General features: G+C 46.6%; 1 protein-coding gene across 11 annotated transcripts in view; it reads right to left on the reverse strand.

Annotated features, from left to right (window-relative positions):
* Positions 1-22,200, reverse strand: part of APBA2 (amyloid beta precursor protein binding family A member 2) — a 240,109-nt gene that overhangs the window by 34,756 nt on the left and 183,153 nt on the right. For all 11 annotated transcript variants that reach the window (XM_065547670.1, XM_065547676.1, XM_065547669.1 and 8 more), the window contains 2 exons: positions 13,798-13,878; positions 12,691-12,727 (listed from right to left, as the gene is read on the reverse strand). In XM_065547670.1, coding sequence (XP_065403742.1) covers positions 12,691-12,727; positions 13,798-13,878 — 118 coding nt within the window. The remainder of the gene's footprint in view (positions 1-12,690; positions 12,728-13,797; positions 13,879-22,200) is intronic.

The following is a 22,200-nucleotide window of genomic DNA, read 5'->3' on the forward strand; positions in this document are numbered from 1 at the left end:
GAAGAGCTATAGGATATCTGGACTGGAAGCCCAGGGGATGGGCCAGCAGCTGAGACAAGTCCAGGGTAGGGGGAAGTGCTGGCCAGATGTGAGGACCCTGGAGCCACGGGTGACAGGCCATAAGGACTGTCACTCCAGGGTATCCATCAGGGAAGTGGCCCAACTACTCCTTTAGAAATGAACTCTGGCAGAGGGGCAGGCAGCAGAGAGGAAGAAGGGAGAGCAGCTGAGGGGCTACTGTCGCCATCCCGGCACGTGAGTGGCAATGATGGTGTGGACCAGGGTGATGATGGAGATGGAGAAACAGCAACAGATGGGGATTTAGGGGTCCGTCAACAGGACGGGAAGTTGGACTGGAGTCTGAAAGAGGATGAGGAGGCTAGACAATGGTTGCACAGCTCGATGGAGAGACCTGCCCCTCACTGAGAAGGGGTGCCTGGGAGAGGACTGAGCTTGGGTTGGGGACTCCAGGCAAGTTTACTGGCAGGAGCCTGGATGCTCAGTAGGTGGCTGGACTCAGGAGTCCTGGTTAGAAAACAGGTTTGGGAATGAACCATCTGCAGGTGCCAAGTGAAGCTGCAGGCACGGATGAGTCTGCAAGGGAAGGTCATGGGCAAGGGGGCAGGATGCAGCCCCAGGACTCTGCTCTGCTAAATACCAGGAAAAGAAGGGGCTTAGAAAGGGAGACCTGCCCGCCTGCGCCCATGCTAGCAGGAGGTCAACTACAAGGAGACCTCGTGTATTGGGCACAGTATCAAGGAAGTCAGCTGTGACCTCAAAGAGCTGTTTCAGAAAAGGCGGGGCCGGAGCCAGAGAGGGGCTGAGAGGTGCAGGGGAGGTGCAGGCAACAAGGCGGCCACTCCCAGATTCCTGTTGTGAAGGAAAAGGGGCAGGTAGCGCGGGGGGTGTGGATAGATGCAGGGTGGGGCAGATGTGGTCAAAAGCCAGTGGAGGGGCGAGTGATAGGGACAGGAGACAAACGACATCGGATCGTGTGCGGTTCCAAAGTGCAGATGGGACCTGGCCTCAACTGGCAGGAGGGGCTGCAGCTGTAATGGGGCAGGACAGGACTGGGAGAGGCGAGCCACCAGATCAGCAGGAGAGCCTGCCCCTGGAGTGCCCCCTGGGTCTGGACTGGGGAGAGGAGGCAGGAGTGGGTGAGCATCACAGTCGTGTAACTGGCATCTCAAGTGAGACCTGCTGCCGCCGAGCTAAGGTGTGGCCTCCAGACCCGACTCTCCGCTACTGCCAGGGCCTGTGCTTCAAGAAGCCCCCACAGAAGGTGACCCTATAAGGCTGATATGAAAGAGAAGACACCATTTGAAAACCACACCTATGGACATTCACCAGGGAGAGGCCACACCTGGGCCTGCGGCACAGGCTTTGTCACTGATAAAAGAGATTTGGGGGTTCCACGGTGTTGAACTTGAGACTCCCAGTGAACAAGAGTAAGTCACTGGCTGATAGGAGGAAGACAAGCCACAACAGAGAGTCAGGGAAGGAAGGTCAAAGCCAAGCTCAAGACGATGCAGAGTTGCCCAAGACAGATCCTAACCCTTGCAGCTGGGAGGATGACTTCCCAGAAAAAGCATAATAAATAATTTGTTTTTAATGGCAAAAACAGGAAAAAGCATATGCATAGGCGCTTCACTGCAGCAGCACTATCTGTAATAGCAAAACCCTGGAAACCGCCCAAATGCTCCTGAATAGGAGACATCTATCCACACAGTAGAGTCCTACAGAATATCCTCTCCATGCTGTGAACAGCACAGAGCTGTGGCATCACCGCCAGGGTTTAGTGTGAAGTGAAGAAAGCAAGATGGACATGCAGGGCTCTACTCCACTACCATTTACCTAAGAAAGGGGAAGATATGCTTACAATAAAAATAGGTAAAATGCTCAAAATGGTCACCTACACAAAGGAAGAAACTGGGAGGTGGGGGGACAAATAGGGGAAGAAACTGACCTCTCTGCATACACCCTATGTTGTTTATTTGAATTTCATACCATGTAAGTATTTTATATAATTACAAAACAAAATTAAATGGAAAAAGCAAATTCCAAATAAGAGAAAAATGAAATAAATGAATCTAAAAGTGTATCCAGTTGTGATCTATTCCAAAATATTTTAAAACACAGTCGTCTGACTGTACATCCCTTGTGGGATGTATTCTAAAGACAAAAGTAAATGCAAATAAATTGTAATCTGTATCTACAATCATGTGTCCTTGGCAGTGTTGGTATTGTTATTCTGAGACTGTTGTAAGGTTAACGGAATAAAACCAATGCAAAATTATGCCGGTGTCCTTGAGAACAGGAATTTGGGGCACAGGAAAAAGAAACTACAAATGTTAGAACCTATAAACCTGACAAAGTATCATTAGGAATCATGACGTTATTTTATCTTAAAAAAATATGCTGTGTATTAGTTATTGTTGGCTGCATAACAAATAACTCGGGAATTTAGTGGCTTAAAACAACAACCATGGATTCTCTGAGAGTTTCTGTGGATCGGGAATCTGGGTGTGGCTTAGCTGGGTGACTGTGGCTCAGGACCTCTCATGTGTCACAGGCAGCGAGGTACTGAGTGGTGCTGCAGCCATCTGAACACCTGAAGAGGGGTCACCCACTTCCAAGTTCTCTTACCAGGCCATTGGCCAGAGACATCAGTCCTGTGCCACGTGGGCCTCTGGATGGGGTAACTGCCAACCACACCAGGCCAGCTTGGTTCCTTCAGAGGGAACAAGTAAGAGAGAACAAGAAAGGGCAAGTTGAGAGAGAAGCCACATCTCTTTGTAACCTGATCTGAGAAGCCATATCCCATCACTTCTGCCAGATTCTATTCAATACAAGCTGTCAATAGGTCCATCCCCCACACGAGGGGAGGGCAGGACTCACGGCCATGAACACCAGGAGGCGGGGGCCCCTGGGGGCCATTTAGGAGGCTGCCTTCCACACAGACATATACACTCTCACCAAATCTACAGCAATGAGCAACCGTACTACCCAGATTACAGTCTCTAAATGTTATTCCACAGGGCTCCTCGGAGAAAGAACCAACTGGCCAGACCTGGGGCAAGAAATATTTAAGATGATTCTGGAATACACGAGAAAGGTAGGAAACAATCAAAGACTACTGGGTTTACATTGATAGGACTCAGAAAACAACCTAAAGAAGCTCCTATTGGCCATAGAAAACTTGAGCACCAATAAGCATGGTAACAACACAGAAAACACACCAACTGTGCTAACAACATCATACACAACCTCACTGGTTGTCTTCTAAAAGCTGTTGGGGAAACTCATTAATTTTTTTTTTTTTTTTTTTTTTTTTTTTTTTTTTTTTTTTTGAGATGGAGTCTTGCTCTGTCACCCAGGCTGGAGTGCAGTGGCACGATTTCAGCTCACTGCAAGCTCTGCCTCCCAGGTTCACGCCATTCTCCTGTCTCAGCCTCCCAAGCAGCTGGGATGACAGGTGCCCGCCACCACGCCTGGCTAATTTTTTATTTTTAGTAGAGACAGGGTTTCACCATGTTAGCCAGGATGGTCTCGAACTCCTGACCTCGTGATCTGCTCATCTCGGCCTCCCAAAGTGCTGGGATTACAGGCGTGACCCACTGCGCCTGGACAGCTCATTAATTTTTAAATTTTTCAGTAAAGAGAAGAAATCAAACATTTAATCTGCTTTTCTTATAAGAACCATATTCAGGGTAACCAAATACTTGAGGGAAAGTTTCTCTACATAGAATTCCAGCTAACTAATGAAGAAGAAATGATGAAATTAGAACACTACCATTTGGCAACTTCTAATCAATTACTAGATCTAGACAATGATCATCAATGGTTGCTAATATCACCAAAAAAGAGATGACCAGATATCATGTGCCTCCCAACAGAACGACACAGTAATATGTATGAAAGATTTTGCCCAAACAACCAAACTGAATCTGATCAAGCCTCTATGTCTAAAAACAACCACTATTTTACAGGACACAGAGAATAGAGGAACACATTAAACAGCACCATGAAGATGCAATCAGCAAAATCCACACTGCAAGAAACGCTACAGGATAAATGACAGATTCTTCCACAATAACACCAACAAAAATTTGTAAGACAGAAAAAAGAGATGGATGGACCACCTATAAGAGACGTAAGAGAATTATGAAATGCATTGACCAATCTCAATCGATAGATTTTGTTTGGATCCCCATTCAAACAGCGCCTTTAAACTGGGAAAATGCAAATACAAACGAATATTTAACGGTATAAACAAATATTAACTTTATTTTAGTTGTGATAACGGCATTGAAATTATCTTTTAAAACAGAATTTCTATATTTTAGAGACACAATATGAAATATTTAAAGAGGCTATGATGTAAGATCTGAGATTTGCTTTAGAATAATCTGGGAAAGAGTCAGGGTATAGATTAAATACCTAGCCATGAATGGGTAAATACTGAAGCTATTTTTTCATATGCTTGATATTTTTATGAGAAAATTAAAAGTACAGATCTTTCAAAAAGGTGTTGTTTTTAGGAAGCCATATCCTACTATTATGTAAAATTGTTACTGCTGTTCTACCCAATCTGATTAGGCAATAAGAAGTAATAGAAAACAAGAAAGGAAGCGGCAAAAATCATTCTTGTTTGCAGATGGTATGATTGCATGCCAGGAAAAGCTCAAGAAAACAACTAAAAATCTAGTTTTAAAAAATAAGAGAATTCACTAAGGCAATGGTTTCAAATTTAATGCATAAAAATCGATAGCTTTCTTTGTACCTACAAACAGCAACATGTTGAAAAATAATGAAATGAAAGTCGGCATTTAGAAAAACAATAAAACGGATAAAACGACAAGCAGCAGACAAGATATGTGTTGAATTTTTATGAAAAACTTTATTGATGAAAATAAATGAGCTTGAATAAATGGAAAGATAAATCCTTTGCTGCCTAGAAAGACTATGTTGTAAAGCTGACATTTTTTCCCCTAAATGGACAGACTTTAAGCATGCCTAATAAAAATACCAGTAAGAGTTTATAGTGGGCCGGGTGCGGTGGCTCACGCCTGTAATCCCGTGGGCAGATCACCTGAAGTCAGGAGTTCGAGACCAGCCTGACCAACATGGTGAAACCCTGTCTCTACTAAAAATACAAAAATTAGTCAGGCGTGGTGGCGCACCCCTGTAATCCCAGCTACTCAGGAGGCTGAGACAGGAGAATCGCTTGAACCCAGAAGGCGAAGGTTGCAGTGAGCCAAGATCGCACCATTGCACTCCAGCCTGGGCGACACAGTGAGACTCTGTCTCAAAACAAAACAAAACAAAACAAACAAAAGAGTTTGCAGTGAATAACTAGACAAGCTGGTTTTAATGCTCCTGTGGAAAAATAAAAGTGCAAAAATATCCAGGAAAAAAATCTGAAATGGAATGATGATGGCAAGGTCTGAAAGTAGCCCTACCAGGTAATAAAATGCACCATAAATCCCCAGTAAATAAAGCAGCCTGGGTCTGGAACCTGAATGGACCATCCCTGTAACACATCCAGAAACAGACCGAGACCCACGTGATGATTTGGGTATGGTAAAGGCAGCATTTCAAACCTGCAAGGGAAAGATTCCTTGGATAGCTCTGGCATAACTGGCTAGCTATTGGGACAAAATGCCTAAAATGTAACTTTTCCTGTATCCATACACCAAGATAAATTCCAGATAAATCAATTATTTAAATAATTTAAAATAATATCAAAGTTCTGGAAGACAGCTTTTTTTTTATTTGTTTGTTTATTTTTTGAGATGGTGTCTCACTCTATTGCCCAGGCTGGAGCACAGTGGCACAATCTCAGCTCATTGCAACCTCTGCCTCCCAGATTCAAGCAATTTTCCTGATTCAGCCTCTCAAGTAGCTGGGATTACAGGCACGCGCTGCTGCGCCCAGCTTATTTTTTGTACTGTTAGTAGAGACGGAGTTTCGCCATGTTGCCCAAGCTGGTCTTGAACTCCTGACCTCAGGTGGCCTGCCCACCTCCCAAAGTGCTGGGATTACAGGCATGAGCCACTGCGCCCGGCCGACAACTTTATGTTTAAAAATAATCTTAGGAGTGTGATGGTCACACTAACCCCAAAAACTCAGTAAGCTCAAAGGAAAAAGACTGATATATTTGACTAAATGACATGTTTAGCAAAGTAAAAAGCATACCAAAAAAAGAAGAAAAGAATGGTAAGCTGGGGTAAACTTTTACAATACAAACCAAAGGATTCATTTCCTTTATATGTAAAGAATAACACAAAGCAAGAATAATAAGAAACACCCAAATTCTCAACTGCCAGGGGCTGAGGGGTGGGGGAAATGGGGAGATATTGGTCAAATGGTACAAACTTTCAGTTATGAGATGAGTAAATTGTGGGGATCCAGTGTGTAGCACAATGTCTGTAGTTAATAATCCTGTATTGTATACTAGTAATCTGTTAAGACAATCGATCTGAAGTGTTCTCACCACACACACGAAAAGGTAGCTATGTGAAGTGATGGCTATGTTAATGCACTTGACTGTGGTAATCATTTCACCATGTAACTTATATCAATATATTACATTGTATGACTCAAACATACAAAACTTACTTGTCAATTATACACCAATAAAGCTGGGGGTGAAAATCTAACAGAGGAATAAGCACAGGAAACAAATTGGCAGTGCATTGAAAAGAAAAACCACTTATGAACATATGAAATAGTGTTTGGCTTCACTTATTATGAAACACACGTGAAATTAACAAGACACCTCTTTGTAGGCATCGGCCTGGAGCTTATATCAAACAGCTGGTCATGCAGCGTTGGTGACAGTGTGGGAACCTCATACACCAACTCTCATACATAACCGAAAGCAGGGTACACTGACCCCCTTGGGAAGGCATTCTGCCCGGGTCTATCAGAGTTGGTATGCTCCTGGCCTGTACCCCTGCCATAGCCAGGAACTGCCTCTATAAAAGAACCCACACCCAAACACAAAGGCATAGCCACAAGGCTGTTCATTGCTGCACTGACTGGAAATCTCCTAACAATCGGTCCAAGGGGGCTGGTTAATAGCCCACCCCACATCCACTAAACCAATCCTGTGCTGCCACTTAAATAATCAGATGGACCTATTGCTGTTTCCAAGATATAGCAAGAAATGAAAAAGCTAAGTACAGATCCATGTGGCCAGTGCAATGTCTATTTAAGGAAAACGGCCTATGGATAAGCTGATAAGGGTCTAAGAAATTCACAAGAAATTTAAGTGGCTTCCACTATACAGAAGGACTAGGGATCTGGGATGTACAGGCAGAACAAGAGGTACCGTGGGGATTTCTCATTATTAACTCTTGCAGCTCTTGGTCTGACACAAGCACTATTCTGAGAAATCTTTAACTACTTCTACTAGTGAATAGAAGTTCGTATTTTAAAACATGACTAATCCCTGTTCCTGCTGACTGCATGTAGTACTGGAGAAACATGATCTTGTTTGTAAAACAAGGAAGGTCATCTGGGTTGTCATAACCCCTCTCTGGAATGCACCACCTCCCTTCTGGTCCCACAGGGTGACCCTCCTCCTGTCCATCCCCCACCCAAATACGCCAAAGAGGAGGAGGTGGGAGATGTCTTCACTTTAAAAGTCTTATCTAAACAGGTTCACCCCAATTGCCTTTTTTTTTTTTGAGATGGAGTCTTGCTCTGTCACCCAGGCTGGAGTGCAGGGGTGCAATCTCGGCTCTCAAGCTCCTCCTTCCGGGTTCACGCCATTCTCCTGCCTCAGCCTCCCAAGCAGCTGGGACTACAGGCGCCTGCCACCACGCCCGGCTAATTTTTTGTATTTTTAGTAGAGACGGGGTTTCACCGTGTTAGCCGGGACGATCTCGATCTCCTGACTTCGTGATCCGCCCGCCTCGGCCTCCCAAAGTGCTGGGATTACAGGCGTGAGCCACTGCGCCCAGCCCCAATTGCCTTTTAAGAGCAAACTAAGTCGCAGATCCCATCTGCCCACTGTATGAAATCAGCAAAGCGGCTTTACCACTGTGAGGACCCCTGAGAGAAGGAAGGGGTGATAGGTGAGCTCAGCTCCAGGTCTCGGGAATGTAATTTCTATGCCTTCCACATGAGCCGCATGGAGCTGGAGAAGTTGATGAGCTACAGACAGGCTGTAAAGGACCCCAGGACTCTGAGGCCTGGCAGCATTTTGGCATGAGTCTCAAGAAGCTGGTGGGGTGGTGGGTTTCAAAACATCCTCTTTGAGCTTTGGTTGTTAGATTAGGAGAACAAAGTACAAAAAGCAAAGTAAGATTTACCAGTCTTTGTTATTTTGTACTGAAGCTGCCACTGTTAGGCCCCATTGCTTGGGACTAGCACCAGCCTTTTGGTTTTAATGAGCAAATGTTTACCTTTACAGAAAAGCTGGTTGTTCACATATACTCATCCAGAGGCAGTGACCCTCTGAGCAGCTTGGGCTAGAGCTGCTGCCAGCCACTACATCCTGCAGGAGGGGACATCCTGAGGGTGGCTTTCAGATTCCTCCCCACGGGAGAGGCAGTGCATCCCCTGCGCAATCCGTACTTTCACAAGGTTTTCTCTGCAGTGCTAACCTGCCCAGTCTGAGAGAGTCGCTAGACCCCGAGCGCTTTCCACAGACAGTGATCGTGGCAGGCCCTTCCTCACGATGCCTCTGCTGAGAGAAGGCTGTGATCCTGAGACTGACAGGGGCCAGCAGCTCTGGCATCTGGAACGTTCCCCCCTCCACTGAACTCTCTGGCACTTGCATGGTAGGTCTTCTCACCCACTCTGTGCTGAGGGTCGCCAGGAAGCGCAGTGTGAAGGTGATGAGCTCAGATTCCACACTGGTTTGAATCCTGGCTCTGCCACTTGCTACCTGGTGACCTTCGGCCCAGGATTCACTCTCCCTGAGCTGTGGATACAGGGATTGTTGAGTTGATATACTTAAAACACTTAGATCTGGGCCTGGCTCAAAGCAAGTGCCTGATAGGTCTTACCAATCCCTGGTATACGAAGGCATAGTGGGTAGGGAGGAATCACCTCGGCTAAGAGTTTATGTGTCAAGCACCAAGACTTGGGTCCAAGTCCAGGCTTTGTCCCCCACACAGCCACGGGACCGCACACAAGTGACTGCAGCCTCACTGTGCATCAGTTTTCTAACCTATAGGATGGGGGAAAGTACTTACTGCTCATGTGGTGGTTGACCAGGCGACATGAAATAGAGAGATGCCACACAGCACAGGCAGTGGGACGCCAAGCTCCAACGAGGGTTCAGATGGTATCATTTTGTTACTATTATTTTATTTCTCATTATCAATAATTATCTGATACGAAATAAGGCATAAGCTGAGACCAAATACTCATGAATCCTCCAGGAACATTTCCCTCCAGGGCAATTTCTCAGACACAAATGGGGTGGAGGAGCTGTTCCTCCCTCACACAGAGGTTTCCCAGGAACTCACACGCTCAGCCTCAGCACCGGATGCGCCAGGAGGCTGGAAGGGCCCGCAGCGGGATGGGGGTGGTGGCAGGCACCCAGGGCCGATTCCAGACCTGCCCTGCCTTCATGAAAGGCCCAGGATTCGATTGTCTGGCCCACATTAACATCTGAGAGGCTGGTCATGTGACACAGCTCTGGCCACAAAGAAATAAGCAGTGTGCTGAAGAGGCGTCTGGGTCTGTTAAGTAAGGCTCAACAAGCTATTCAGAGGCACGCAGTGCCCTAGGGCTCAGCTAGACACAGGGCTGTCTGCTTCAGGGTAATAAGGCAGATGTCAGTTTGCCTCCTGGACTCTCCGGTGGGAGTGCGCGCTGCACCCACACAGCTAGTCTCATGGGCCCCTGGATGGGTCAGCTGCGAAGGTACAAAACTCCCGCCAAGAAGGGCACGTGGAACCCATCTGGTCTGAGAGTCTTATGCTCCCAGCAGCCAGTATCTCTCACAATCACTCCATGGGTGGGGCATAGCTTCCAGGGTCACCCTCTAGAGATATCCCCAGTCACAAAAGTTACCACTGTGGGAAGCTCAAAGCCCTGGATGCCCCGTCCCCCAAGCATTAGAATTTTTCCATCTAGATACAGTTTATCAAAAAGAGTCACCTCACCATAAGCAATGTTGCCTGGAGACATAGCTGACACGCTGCCTTTCAGGTTACCCAGGCACACTACGAAAGGGAACAGACGGTCTGATTCTCATGCAGAGACGTTATCACCTCTTAACCCACAGAAAACCTTTGCTTCCCTAATGTCAAGGGGAGGACGTCCAGCTGGTGTGGACTTCAGCCCTTCTCCTTTCGTCTTCCTGCCTAGAAGCAGCAGCAATGGCTGGGGCTGCTCACACACTGTGTGACGATGAGGTGACAAGCCTGAAGAGGAGGTCAAGAGACGCAGCAGTGCCGATCCTTACGTCACTGAGCCATTGAACCGGCGGCCTCTTGCCTCTGGACCTTTTTTTTTTTTTTTTTTTGAGACAGTCTTGCTCTGTCTCCCAGGCTGGAGTGCAGTGGCACGATCTTGGCCCACTGCAACCTCCACCTCCCGGGTTCAAGTGATTCTCCTGCCTCAGCCTCCCAAGTAGCTGGGACTACAGGCACACATCACCATGCCTGGCTAATTTCTGTATTTTTAGTAGAGATGGGGTTTCACCATATTGGTCAGGCCGGTCTTGAACTCTTGACCTTTTGATCCACCCACCTCTGCCTCCCAAAGTGCTGGGATTACAGGCATGAGCCACCACGCCCAGCCCTGGACTTCTTTACGTAAGACACACTCCTCCTATTTGTGCAAGCTAATGTTAGGTGGGGATTTTGATACTTGTACCCAAATGCATTCAAACTGATAAAGGTGTTTAATTTGGAGAAGCTTTTCCCAAATTCATTATATTCTAGGGTTCTGCATCACCATTATGATGATCTCTCCCTGTAGCTGAGTAAGATTTTTGGCCCATAAAGGCCTCACTGAATATAAATGCTGTAATAGTAAGGATGTTCTTTTGCTTAATTTTTCTATATTTTCATAACAATCAAAGGGCTTCTCTCCTACAGAAGAAACTATAAATTCAGGTTTTCCACATTGGTTCCAGTTGGTCACAGCAGTTTTAGCCCGTCTGAATTGGTTTAAGGCATCCGGCCTTGTTTGGATTTGCTTTGGAACAGTCTGAGTGGTGCAGGGAACCAAGTCTTCTGGGATGCCAGGAGCTAGAGTCAGAGGTACCCCAGGCATCCCTCACAATCCCACTCCCTGCAGATATGAGATTGGTTCAAGGGCCGGGGAATTTAATGTCTAAATCACCTCCTAGTGTGAGAGTTCTGTCCAGATGACACCATGATACACCGAAAAGTGAGCTTGTTGGATCCATGAGACCCTGCCTCACCGGAGCAGTGTGACTGGCAATCCCACCCCGGCTTCCGCCCGCCAAGGAAAATGGCACAGTGATGTACTGCATTCTCCCTGCTCATCAGGGGCCAGCTCCTACACATCAGGAACCCAATCAAACCCTACGAGCGGGAATGCGGGGAGTGTGGTCTCTTCCAGGAATCATCATAACCTGCTGTGGCCTGAAGAAAACCAGTATGAGCCCGTTTGAACCAGATAAAATGTACCTAAAACCACATGTAAACTGCTGGGCAAAACCCATCTGAGCCTATCTGAATTGGTCAAAATGGAACCAAGTCTATCTGAATTGTGTGATATTAATTCTGATGGTTTAAAACAGATTTTCACCCAATCTGGGCAGCATTAAGCCAGTTATAACAGTCAAAATTGATTTGAGCCAGTTAATCCAGTTTCAACCAACTGGAACTGGTTTAGCCTGGTTCAAACTAGTCCTCTAAAGGCAAATTTGGGGGCTTCAGTTCCCCAGGCTTTAGTTGTTTGGTAAAAAAAGAAAAGCAGTATGGGAAGGGCTGAAAGTCATTTATTTCTGAAGACTAATTGACCTTGCTCCCATAAATATTTATAAGAATTAATTACCAGCTTATTGAAAGAATTAATGAAATTCACATTGTTTATTATAACGCATTAGCAGGGGCAGAAAACATCCTCCTGGCAAAGAGAGAAATTCTACTAAAAAAGCCCTTTCCTCTGAGGTTGGAGCACTAGAAACAAACCCAGGGGATCTCCTACAGGAGCCCCACAAGGTCTCCGGATGCTCAGCTCCATCAAAGCCAGGCAGGTGTGCTCCCCATCCCCAAGAGTGACACAGAACATATTGACCAGTTTCATTCTTTATCGAATGTTGAAATGCACTATTAACCCCCTCAAAAAGGGTGGAACGGTAAAGAAAAACAAAGGATCTTAAAAAAAAAAAAAAAAAAAAGCCTGAATTTGAATGCCACCCTCATCAGAAGTGTTAGCTATAACCAACTGCTTATAAAGACACATCTCAATCTATTCAGTCATCAGTGTTGTCTGTGATGCAATTACCAAGGGCGTAATTAAAGGAGACAGTCTACCTTTCCTTGTATCAAAGCAGGCAGATCAGCTGGACCTCCCCTCCCCACTAAGTGGGCCTACACAGTGTTCAAACAGCCAATGGCCAAGCACCTTGCTGGTAGGTAGGCACCCTTTGTAAACAAGCTTTGCAGGCAAATGCCGAAAGTAAAAGCATCATTTGTTTTGAAGTAAAATGCAACTGCCCCTTGAGAGATAAAATTAAAAGTCACTTACCAGCCACAAAACTTGGAAATGATGCCACCTTCTTTGTCTGTTAGGAAAAATGGAAAAATAAAACACATATCAATTGTAAGTAGGTAGCCCCCAAGGTGAAGGCTAAGCAGGGCTGTGATATGTGTCATAATGAGAAAAGCAAACCCCGCCATGAGTGACGGTGTTCCCAAGATGATATCTTATGTATGCTGATGCTCCATACAGCAAACCAGTCTGCTGCAGGCAACGTGATGTTGGGGAGTGGCCCAAAAGCCCATCGTCTAAAACTTAGGGACCCTCAGACTAGCATATCTTGACTAGAAGGGAGTCTAGAGACCATCCAACACAATGGTGCTCCAAACGGTGGGCATGAGAGCCATCCGGGCACGTCTTTAAAAGCAAGATAAAGGAGACTGGACACCACTCCATCATTGGCCATCATTATTTCAACAAAGTTAAACAATCTCATGTAAACTATGTTACCAAGAAACGGGAAATAATTTCCATCAGAGGACTGTTAGTTTATAGGAAATCGTTTGTTAAAACCTGTTGTTGATTTAGAACAGTGGCTCTCAACTGGGATGATTTTTGTTCCCAAAGGGACATTAGGCAATGTCTGGAGATATTTTTGGTTACCACAAATCAGGGGTGGGGATGGGGTAGGTACAAGGATCTAGTGGGTTGAGGCCACGGATGCTGCTCAGCTCCTACAATACACAGGACAGTCTCGAAAACAAAGAATTACCTAGGCCTCAATGTCAATGGTGTCATTGTTGAGAAACCCTAGTTTAGAACATGGTTATCAGACAATGAATAGAATGGCTTTTTATAAAATTAAGAAGTACCAGTGATCCCCCACCCCCACACATACACCATCTGCAACACATGAGCACTCCATGGCATGGTCCTAACAGCAGGGAGGCCCTCTCCTCGCTCCTCCCAGGCCAGCGTGCCGTCACCTCCTCCCCATATGGAGACACCAACTTGGCTTGACCTGGACTCCCTCTCCCCCAGGCACTAGGTGGGACGAGAACATCACGGACTAAGTGAGCAGACCACAACTCAGTGGGTCACTCCACCATTAGATGAGCGTTCTGGCCCAGAACTCTCATCCTTGAAAAAAATTACCTCTGGAATGTTGTTATTGTCAACAGGTCCATTGAGATCAGAGCGCTGCTGCTTCCTTGGCTGCTCCAGACCATTGCAAACCTGGAAATGGGGAAGTTAAAGATCGTGATTTTATGTTAGAGAAATGCAAGATGCAAAACCTGGATATGCAATATGATACAATTTTGTAAAATGTATGTGTATGTCGGTGTGTGTATAGGTGTGTGTGCAGTCATCTATTTAATTATACTTAAACTGCTATGAACTTAATATTCTATTTTCATACTTCTAAAAAAGTTATTTTAAATCATTTTTAAATTTATCTTTTGATTGCAGTAAAATGCACGTAACATAAAGTTCACCATTTGACCACTTTTAAGTGTACAGTTCAGTGGCACTAAGTACATTCACACTGGTGTACAACCATGGTCACCATCCACCTTCAGAATGTCTTCCTCTTCCCAAAACTAAAACACTGTACCCATTAAACAAACTCCTCAATACTCCCCAACCCCAACCCCAACCCGAGCTCCTGCCAACCACCATTCTACTCTCTGTTTCCATGAATTGGGCAGCTCTATGCCCCTCATGTAAGTGGAGTTACTATACAGCCAGTATGTTCCTTTTGGAACTGGCTTATTGCACTCAGCGAAATGTCCTCAAGGGTCATCCACATTGAAGCACATGGCAGAACTTCCTTCCTTTTAGGACTGAATCACACTCTACTGTGTGTACATGCCGCCTCTTGTTTATCCAGTCATCTATTGATGGACACTTGGATTGCTTCCAATTCTTGGCTATTGTGAATGGTGCTGCTATGAATGTGGGTGTGCAAATATCTCTTGAGTCTTCACTTTCACTTCTTTTACATACATACCTGGAGGTGAAATCACTGGATCATAAGATAATTCTATTTTTCAGTTTTTAAGGACCTTCCGCACTATTTTCCACAGCAGTAGTGCCATTTACATTCCCACCAACAGTGCCCAAAAAGTTAAAAGTCATATTTTTAAAAAACCTAAATACTTGGATGAGAATAAATGCAAAGTAGCCAATCTATTACTACAAAATATAAAATGCCCCAAGTACATGTCATAAGTCTTCTCTTAAAGAAGACACCAAACTACAACTGCTTCTACTTTAATTAATAAAATTTAAGGTTAGGTATATCTTCTCTATTTAGTTCCTTAGATCATTCAGAAGACAGAAGCCAGATCCATAGCCCTTAAATCCCTGTCCAAACCCCAAAGGAGGTTCCAGCGCCTGCATGGTAAATCCAGTTCCAGAACTTTCTGGAAATAAATTATCGAGAAGTAACAATATGATGATGGCAAGGAAGACACTGATGATAAAAGTTACATTTACCAGCTGGGCGAAGTGGCTCACGCCTGTAATCCCAGTACTTTGGGAGGCCAAGGCAGGCAGATCACTTGAGGTCAGGAGTTCGAGACCAGCCTGGCCATCATGGTGAAACCCTGTCTCTATTAAAAATACAAAATTAGCTCGGCGTGGTGGTGGGTGCCTGTAATCCCAGCTACTCAGGAGGCTGAGGCAGAAGAATCACTTGAGCCCGAGAGACAGGGGTTGCAGTGAGCCAAGATGGTGCACTCTTGCACTCCAGCCTGGGCAACACAGTGAGATTCAGTCCCCCCCAGTAAATACATACATACATACATACATAAAATTAAAAAAAAAAAACAGTTACATTTACCTAACTTACCTAGCACCTTAGGGTTTACTAAAACCTTTTGCATACGTGATGAATATTCTCCCCACTGCTTGACAAGTGAAAAAACTGAGACCCCAAGTGTTGAGCCGGCTTCTCTCGGAGTCAGGTGACGCCATGAGGTGTGGCTGCCAGCCCTGTCCCCCGTCCTAGTCCATCAGTGTCTTGCTCTTTGGTGGAACTCTGCCTCTCTGGGGGCTTGAGAAAAATTAAACCACCTGGGCCCACCCTCCCAGCACTGATGGGGACAGACACGCCGTGCCCCAGGCAGCCGGAATGATTGCTGGCTAAGCCTCCCCTCCAGGATCACAGACACCACTGGATTTCGAGGCAATGGGAGTGGGGGATGCAGGGAAGCAGGCGCCGGTGCTGGGCGTTAAGGATGGTGAGGGAGAAGGGAGAGCATTGCTGCTACATCTCAAGAAAGCTACATGGGGCTGCCCTTCCTAGAGCTGAGGGGGTGCAGGGGTGCCGCTGGGACTCAGCAGCGCTGAAGTCTGGTTGGTCCCTGCCTCCCCCGGTCCTGCTGCCCCTACCCCTAAGCCCCATGAGCTCACAGGCCTAGCCAGACCACACCCTGCTCTCCTGGCATGACCGAAGGCCCGGCTCTGGCTTGTCTGGGACTACAGGCATGCTGCCCTGCTTCTCGAAGCCTAGCATCCCAGGAGCAAAACCCATCCTTCCCCCCCACAAGAGGGCTGTGATCCGCCGGGACTCCACCGCCGAGCAAGCTGAGCAGACAGTGCTGCTTTCTGCAGGGCTGAGACTGGCCCAGGTACCACTTCCCCTCACCCATCCCCGGCACCGCTCTTCCTCCTATGGCCAAGGAACATCAGGCAAAAGCTCCCAAAGGAGGCAACAAGAGAATCTCGCCTCAGACGCCGCTCACGTTCTCCTAAAGTAAACCTTGTTTGGGACATCCCCCAGAGAGCTCTGCTGAGGACACTCTGCTATTTCAAGGTGCACATAGCACACGTTGGTATTTTACCCAACACGGTGCCCTTCTGCATGGACTTGGTTTCCTGAAGCCCTTCCCTGCCTTACTAGTTGCTGGACAGGTGACGGTCATCTCCAAGAAAACCCCAAAGAAATCAACCAGCCAATCAGCAAATGAAATCAGGTTAACAACATCCGTTCTGCGAGCTGGGTGGGATTTAATTTGTCAGGCAGAGGGAGTGCCACAGACATAGGGCGACAGACTCTCATCAGGCAGCCAGATAAGTCAGGGGTTGGGGGACACAACAGGGGCTGCATCTGCCATGGGTTAGGGCTGGGCCAGCCACTGTACCTTTGTGCAACTTCAAGACAGGGCTCAAGGCTTGGCTGGGGACGCAGACTGATGCCCACACCCCCATGCCCTACCCACAGGACTCCCCAGTGCGGGGGCCATAGTATGGGGTGTCCACGGGCAACACAAGCTTGTCTCTACGGGTGACCCTTTCCCCCACATCAGAGTTTCCTCTAACTCCCTCCCAAGCAGGTGTCCACTCATCACCATGACAACCACATCTCACAGTAAACAGCCAGGGTGACTTCCCAAAGAGGCAGGAGGGTGGGCTTGTGATGCTTCTCCTTGGGACGGCCCATCTGGTGCTCTAATTTCCATCTCGGGGCTGGCGGGGTTGGGGGCCTGGCAGCATCTGAAATTCACACAGTTGGAGGCCCACATGGATTTGGGGCTCCAGACATCCTAGATAAAGATGCTATTTAAATCCTGTCATGCCCTCCCCAAAGTACAGCAGACAGTCACCCCTCAAAACAAGATGCCAGCCAGGGCCACCTCAACTCCCCACAGCCAACAGGGGACACGGGGTCCCATCCCTCGCTGAGTAACTGTAGTGGAGCCTGAAACCCACATCAGCCATCCACTCGGAGAAAGCGGTGGCACAGCATGAGAATCAGCATGTGTCCCCGGAGCTCTGAGGACAGAAAATTAACGTGTGGTGTGGGACAGACTCTTCACAGCACATGCAACCCAGGGACAACTGTTCAGGGCAGAGATAAATGCTTGTAATAAAAATACACTAATGCCAATAAATCTTTCTAATAAACACCTTGGCTCCAGTTGGTGAAACTAAAGCTTGGATTTTTAAAAGTGTCAATTCTGATTTTGTCTGCTTGGTGGAACTGAAAATACAGCAATATAACCACATTGCTTTGGATGAAACAACATGAAACCAGTGCACACCCACTCCGCTCAGGCCATCTGCAACAAAGGCAGAATGCTTCCAAGCACTCTCTGGAATGACAGGCATGTCAGACGCTGAGGTCAGGGACAGAGGGCATCAGCAGAAAGCCAGGCTAGCCACAGCCATCCCCAGTGGCCTGTGAAAATTCTCCCCAAACAAGACCCTGTGACAGAGAAGTCCTGGGCGGATGAATGACTCCATTAGATGACAGTCTTCTCTGGGAATCGCTTCATGATTCCTGTTTTCAAAAGAGGCCATCATCCCTACTCATCTGATATTTCAACAGGGACTTCTTCCTCCCCCCAGCTCAGGAGGGGCAGCCGAGACCCGCTACAGCACCAGAGCTCCAAGCAGGACCGGTGACAGCGTGACCCCCTGGTCGGATAGAAGGTCTCACTCGGCGGCACGGACGTCGTCTTTCAGAAGCCCTTGGATCTGTCCTGACATCTGCGTGGCTCAGAAAACATTACCGTATTGTTCTTTTCCTTCCACTCCTCTTTACAATTCAGGTCACTCCTGTGATGTTTATCTTGAGGAGAATGGAAGCTTCGATAGAGTATTTATTCTTATAATAGTTACTCCCCTGGGGGAGATCATATCTTTTCAAAGCAGATCTGTGGCTTAAAAGTATCACCACAAGACACATTGGGAAAACCAGCCAGTCAGTCTGTACTTAAACATCTCTAGGCAGGCCTGTGAATGGGAGGAGGAAGGGGACAGTCCCTCCTACAACCCAGTATCCAGACATTTCATGGAACATATTTATACTAAACAATAATTCACTATCTACCAGAAATACAACTTATTTTTTCAATTGCTTATTATGGTAAAATACACATACAATAAAATATACTATCTTAACCATTTTTGAGTGTCCAGTTCAGTGTTATTACATAATGTTGTACCACCCCGAAAAACCAAAATTCTATACACATCTAAATTCAAATGTAACTGGGCACCCTATACTGTTATTTGCTGAGTCCATCAGCTCTAGGGGGCAGACAGGCTGACAGCACACTCTGGCCTGGCTTTATTCCCCGTGCTTGGTCTGCTGAAATCTCTCCTCCATCACTGACCACTGGGGCGACCCGCACACGTCCTCCACTTCATCGTTCACTGTCTCTTCACAGAGCCCTGTAAAGGGCAGGCAGTGGATGGCTGTGTCCAGTGCAGCATTTCAGAGCAGAATCATATTTGTCTAAATTTGTCACTGCATTTTGAGGCTTTGTCAAGTACCGTCCAAAGGTAGGCCCACATGGCCAGGCCTGAACAGGTGCCTGTTGTATGTCCCGTACGGCACAGGGCAGCTCTTGCTGAGGACAGGACGACGCATACAACAAAGACCCTGACCTGGGACAGCTCACCTTCCAATGTGGAGACAGAACCCAGTGATCCTGCCAGCCTCAGACCCTCCACAGAATGAGCCAGGGTATAAACAGACACACACATGAACAGAAGCAGGCCCTGGGAGATCAGGCCAGAGGAGCTGAAGCAGTGAGGCCAGAGACCAAACTATCAAGGTCTCAGTCAGCACTTAAACCATTAAGCAACAGGCCTGCTTAATTTTTTTCCTTTGAAAGTAATCAGAACCCTCACGCATTGCTGGTGAAAATGTAACATGTTCTGTCACTGTGGAAAACACCTGCGGTTCCTAAAAACGGTAAACACTGAATGACCACATGACCCAGGAATTCCACTCCTAGAAATACACCCAAAAGAGCTGACAGCAAATGTCTACACACAAGCTTGTACATCTACGCTCACAGTGGCACTGTTCACATTAATCATATGGCAGAAACAACTCAAATGTCCATCAATGGATGAGTGGATGAATAAAATGTAAAATAGCCATTCAGCGGAACATCACTCAGCCACAAAAATGAACATACTACAACAGGGATGAACCCTGAAAACATTATGCTGGTGAAATAAGCCGGACACTAAAGGGCACATGTTGTCTGATTCCATCTTTACAGATTATCCAGAATATGCAAATCCAAATGAGAGAAAACAGATTTTTCATTGTGGGGGGGTTGGGGGGTGAGGGAAGAATGGGAGTGACTGCTTAGTAAGTACAGGGTCTCCTCTGGGGGCAGTGAAAATGTTCTGAAACTAAACAGCAGAGGTGGTTGCACAACATTGTACTAAATGCCACCGAACTGTGCACTTTAAAATGGTAAACTCTGTGTTCCGTGTGTATTACTACAGTTTAAAAATAATGGGAGAAGCAAGAGCAAGGAGAGTCCTCTAAGGGTGTCAAACATATGCCCTATGAGAGCACCTTCACCCAAGCTCTAGGGAGGTCACCCACCAGCTTGTACTGAGCTAACCCTCCAGTGACTGACACCCAGGCAGAGCGGGAGATGGTCCAAGGGAGGGGGTGAGTCATCCAGGTAGCAGAGGCAGCTGTCCATCAACCACTGACACCCCCTTCTCCTGGTCACTGGCCTCACATACCAGGTGCCGTGCTGGGTCCGTCTGTGGGGAAGGTGGGAGCTCCGCCCATCCTTCCCCCACAAGGGGGCTGTGATGCCCCTGGGACTCCACTGCAGTAGACCCTGTACTGACTGAGCTGAGCAGACAGTGCCCCTTTCTGCAGGGCTGAGACTGGCCCGGGGAGAGTCACCCCCCAGTGCTGCAGAACTAGGGAGAATTCCATTGGGTTTTATTCAATTCTCAAATGAGAAAATCTTCATCAACCCTTTCTAATACCATTGCTTAGGTGCCAGCATGGCTGCTTCTGCCACTGGTTCTACACGTTTGCTGCAAACATCTGCAATTTTTTCCATCCTGCTAACTTAAAAGCAAGAAGCCCTGTGTGCATAGTTTAATTACAGCAACCCACTGGGGCTAAACATCAATCACGTGGCTTTATCCGTGGCTCAAGCCTACAGTTCTCCCAGGAGGCTTGACCTGTGACCTCCCCTGTGGCCTCCACACTTGGCCTCGAGCCCTGCATACGTTCTGAGAAAACTAGCTTGACATCTGAAAAATGAATGTAACGACGGTGCCCAAGCCAAAAGGAAATTAAATGACCAATAGTAAGTCAATATTAGACTTTGGTTTCCAGAGGGCATTTTCTACAGTATTTAATTTCCACTAATTTATGTAGGCCACATCTCTGTTCTCCTAATATGAGGAGTCCACAGTTCCAGTCAATAAGATTAGTCCTAATAAGAAAAAAACTTAGTCTCAACGGAACTGCCTCAGGCTGCAGACATTAAAACAAAGTCCTACAACTCATAATGTGAAAAACAAGTTTCACCAGATGATGTAGAAAGAAGATACCAATGATCCAGTTAACTTCACTAAATCTACCTGTCTACTTTCATGAATATACACAGAATATCTGGGATATTGAAACTTGTGGAAAAGGCAAGAGGATAGCAGAAATAGCTGTTATTTAATGGTGGATTTAATGATATATGTTTATTTTAATGACACAAGGCATGACCACCACCACTTTACTATAAGCCATAGCCTGTAGGATCCATGTTCCTTCCACGCCTGCCAAGGTGGGGTCATGACCCACACAAGACCTAGGAGAGAAGGGGAGGCTCCCCACCTCCCGCTCAGGATGTGGCTGTATTATTTACTCAGGGCTCATTTTGGCCTTGAATGTCCTCCTGAAACCTCCCAGGGACGTGCCGACCCACCGCCCCATGACCACACAGGCCTGAATGGGTGTAATCACAGCTCATCCCTACTGTGGCTACATCCAAACAGTTCTGATTGACCCAAAATGTTTTTGCTTCTTTGTGGGTGATACAGTTTGGATACTTGTCCCCACCCAAATCTCATACTGAAATGCAATCCCCAATGCTGGAAGTGGGGCCTGGTAGGAGGTGTGTGGATCATGGGGCAAATCTTTCATGCAAGTGGGCCATCCCCTTGGTAGTAAGTGAGGTTTTGCTTTGAGTGCACAAGAGATCTGGTCGTTTAAAAGTGTGTGGCACTTCCCCCTCCAACCCCTATTCTCTCTCTTGCTCCCATTCTCACCATGTGAAGTGCTGGGTCCTGCTTTGTCTTCCTCCATGATTGAAAGCTTCCAGAGGGCTCCCCAGAAGCAGATGTTAGTATTTTGCTTCCTGTATAGCCTGCAGAACTGTGAGCCAATTAAACCTCTTTTCTTATAAATTACCCAGCCTCAGGTATTTCTTTAAAGCGGTGCAAGAACAGCCTAACACGGTGTGATAATGGTTACATGGGTTCAGACTGGCTCAACTTGGTTTTAGAGGATCCAAATTGGCTCAAACCAGTTATTCATCGAAAAACCTCTTCCTCTCTTTATTTCTTTTACTGTGGTAAGTATACATAAAATACAATTTACCATCTTAATCATTTTTAAGTGTACAATTCAGTGGCATTAACTACACTGACACTGTTGAGCGACCACCACCACCGGATCACCTCCAGAATGTTTCCATCTTCACAACTGAACCTCTGCACGCATTAAACACCAGCTCCCCACTCCCTGCTCTCTCCAGCCCTGACCACCGCCATTCTACT

This window comes from Macaca fascicularis, chromosome 7, assembly GCF_037993035.2.
Source record: "Macaca fascicularis isolate 582-1 chromosome 7, T2T-MFA8v1.1".
In the NCBI taxonomy this organism is placed as follows: Eukaryota; Metazoa; Chordata; class Mammalia; order Primates; family Cercopithecidae; genus Macaca; species Macaca fascicularis.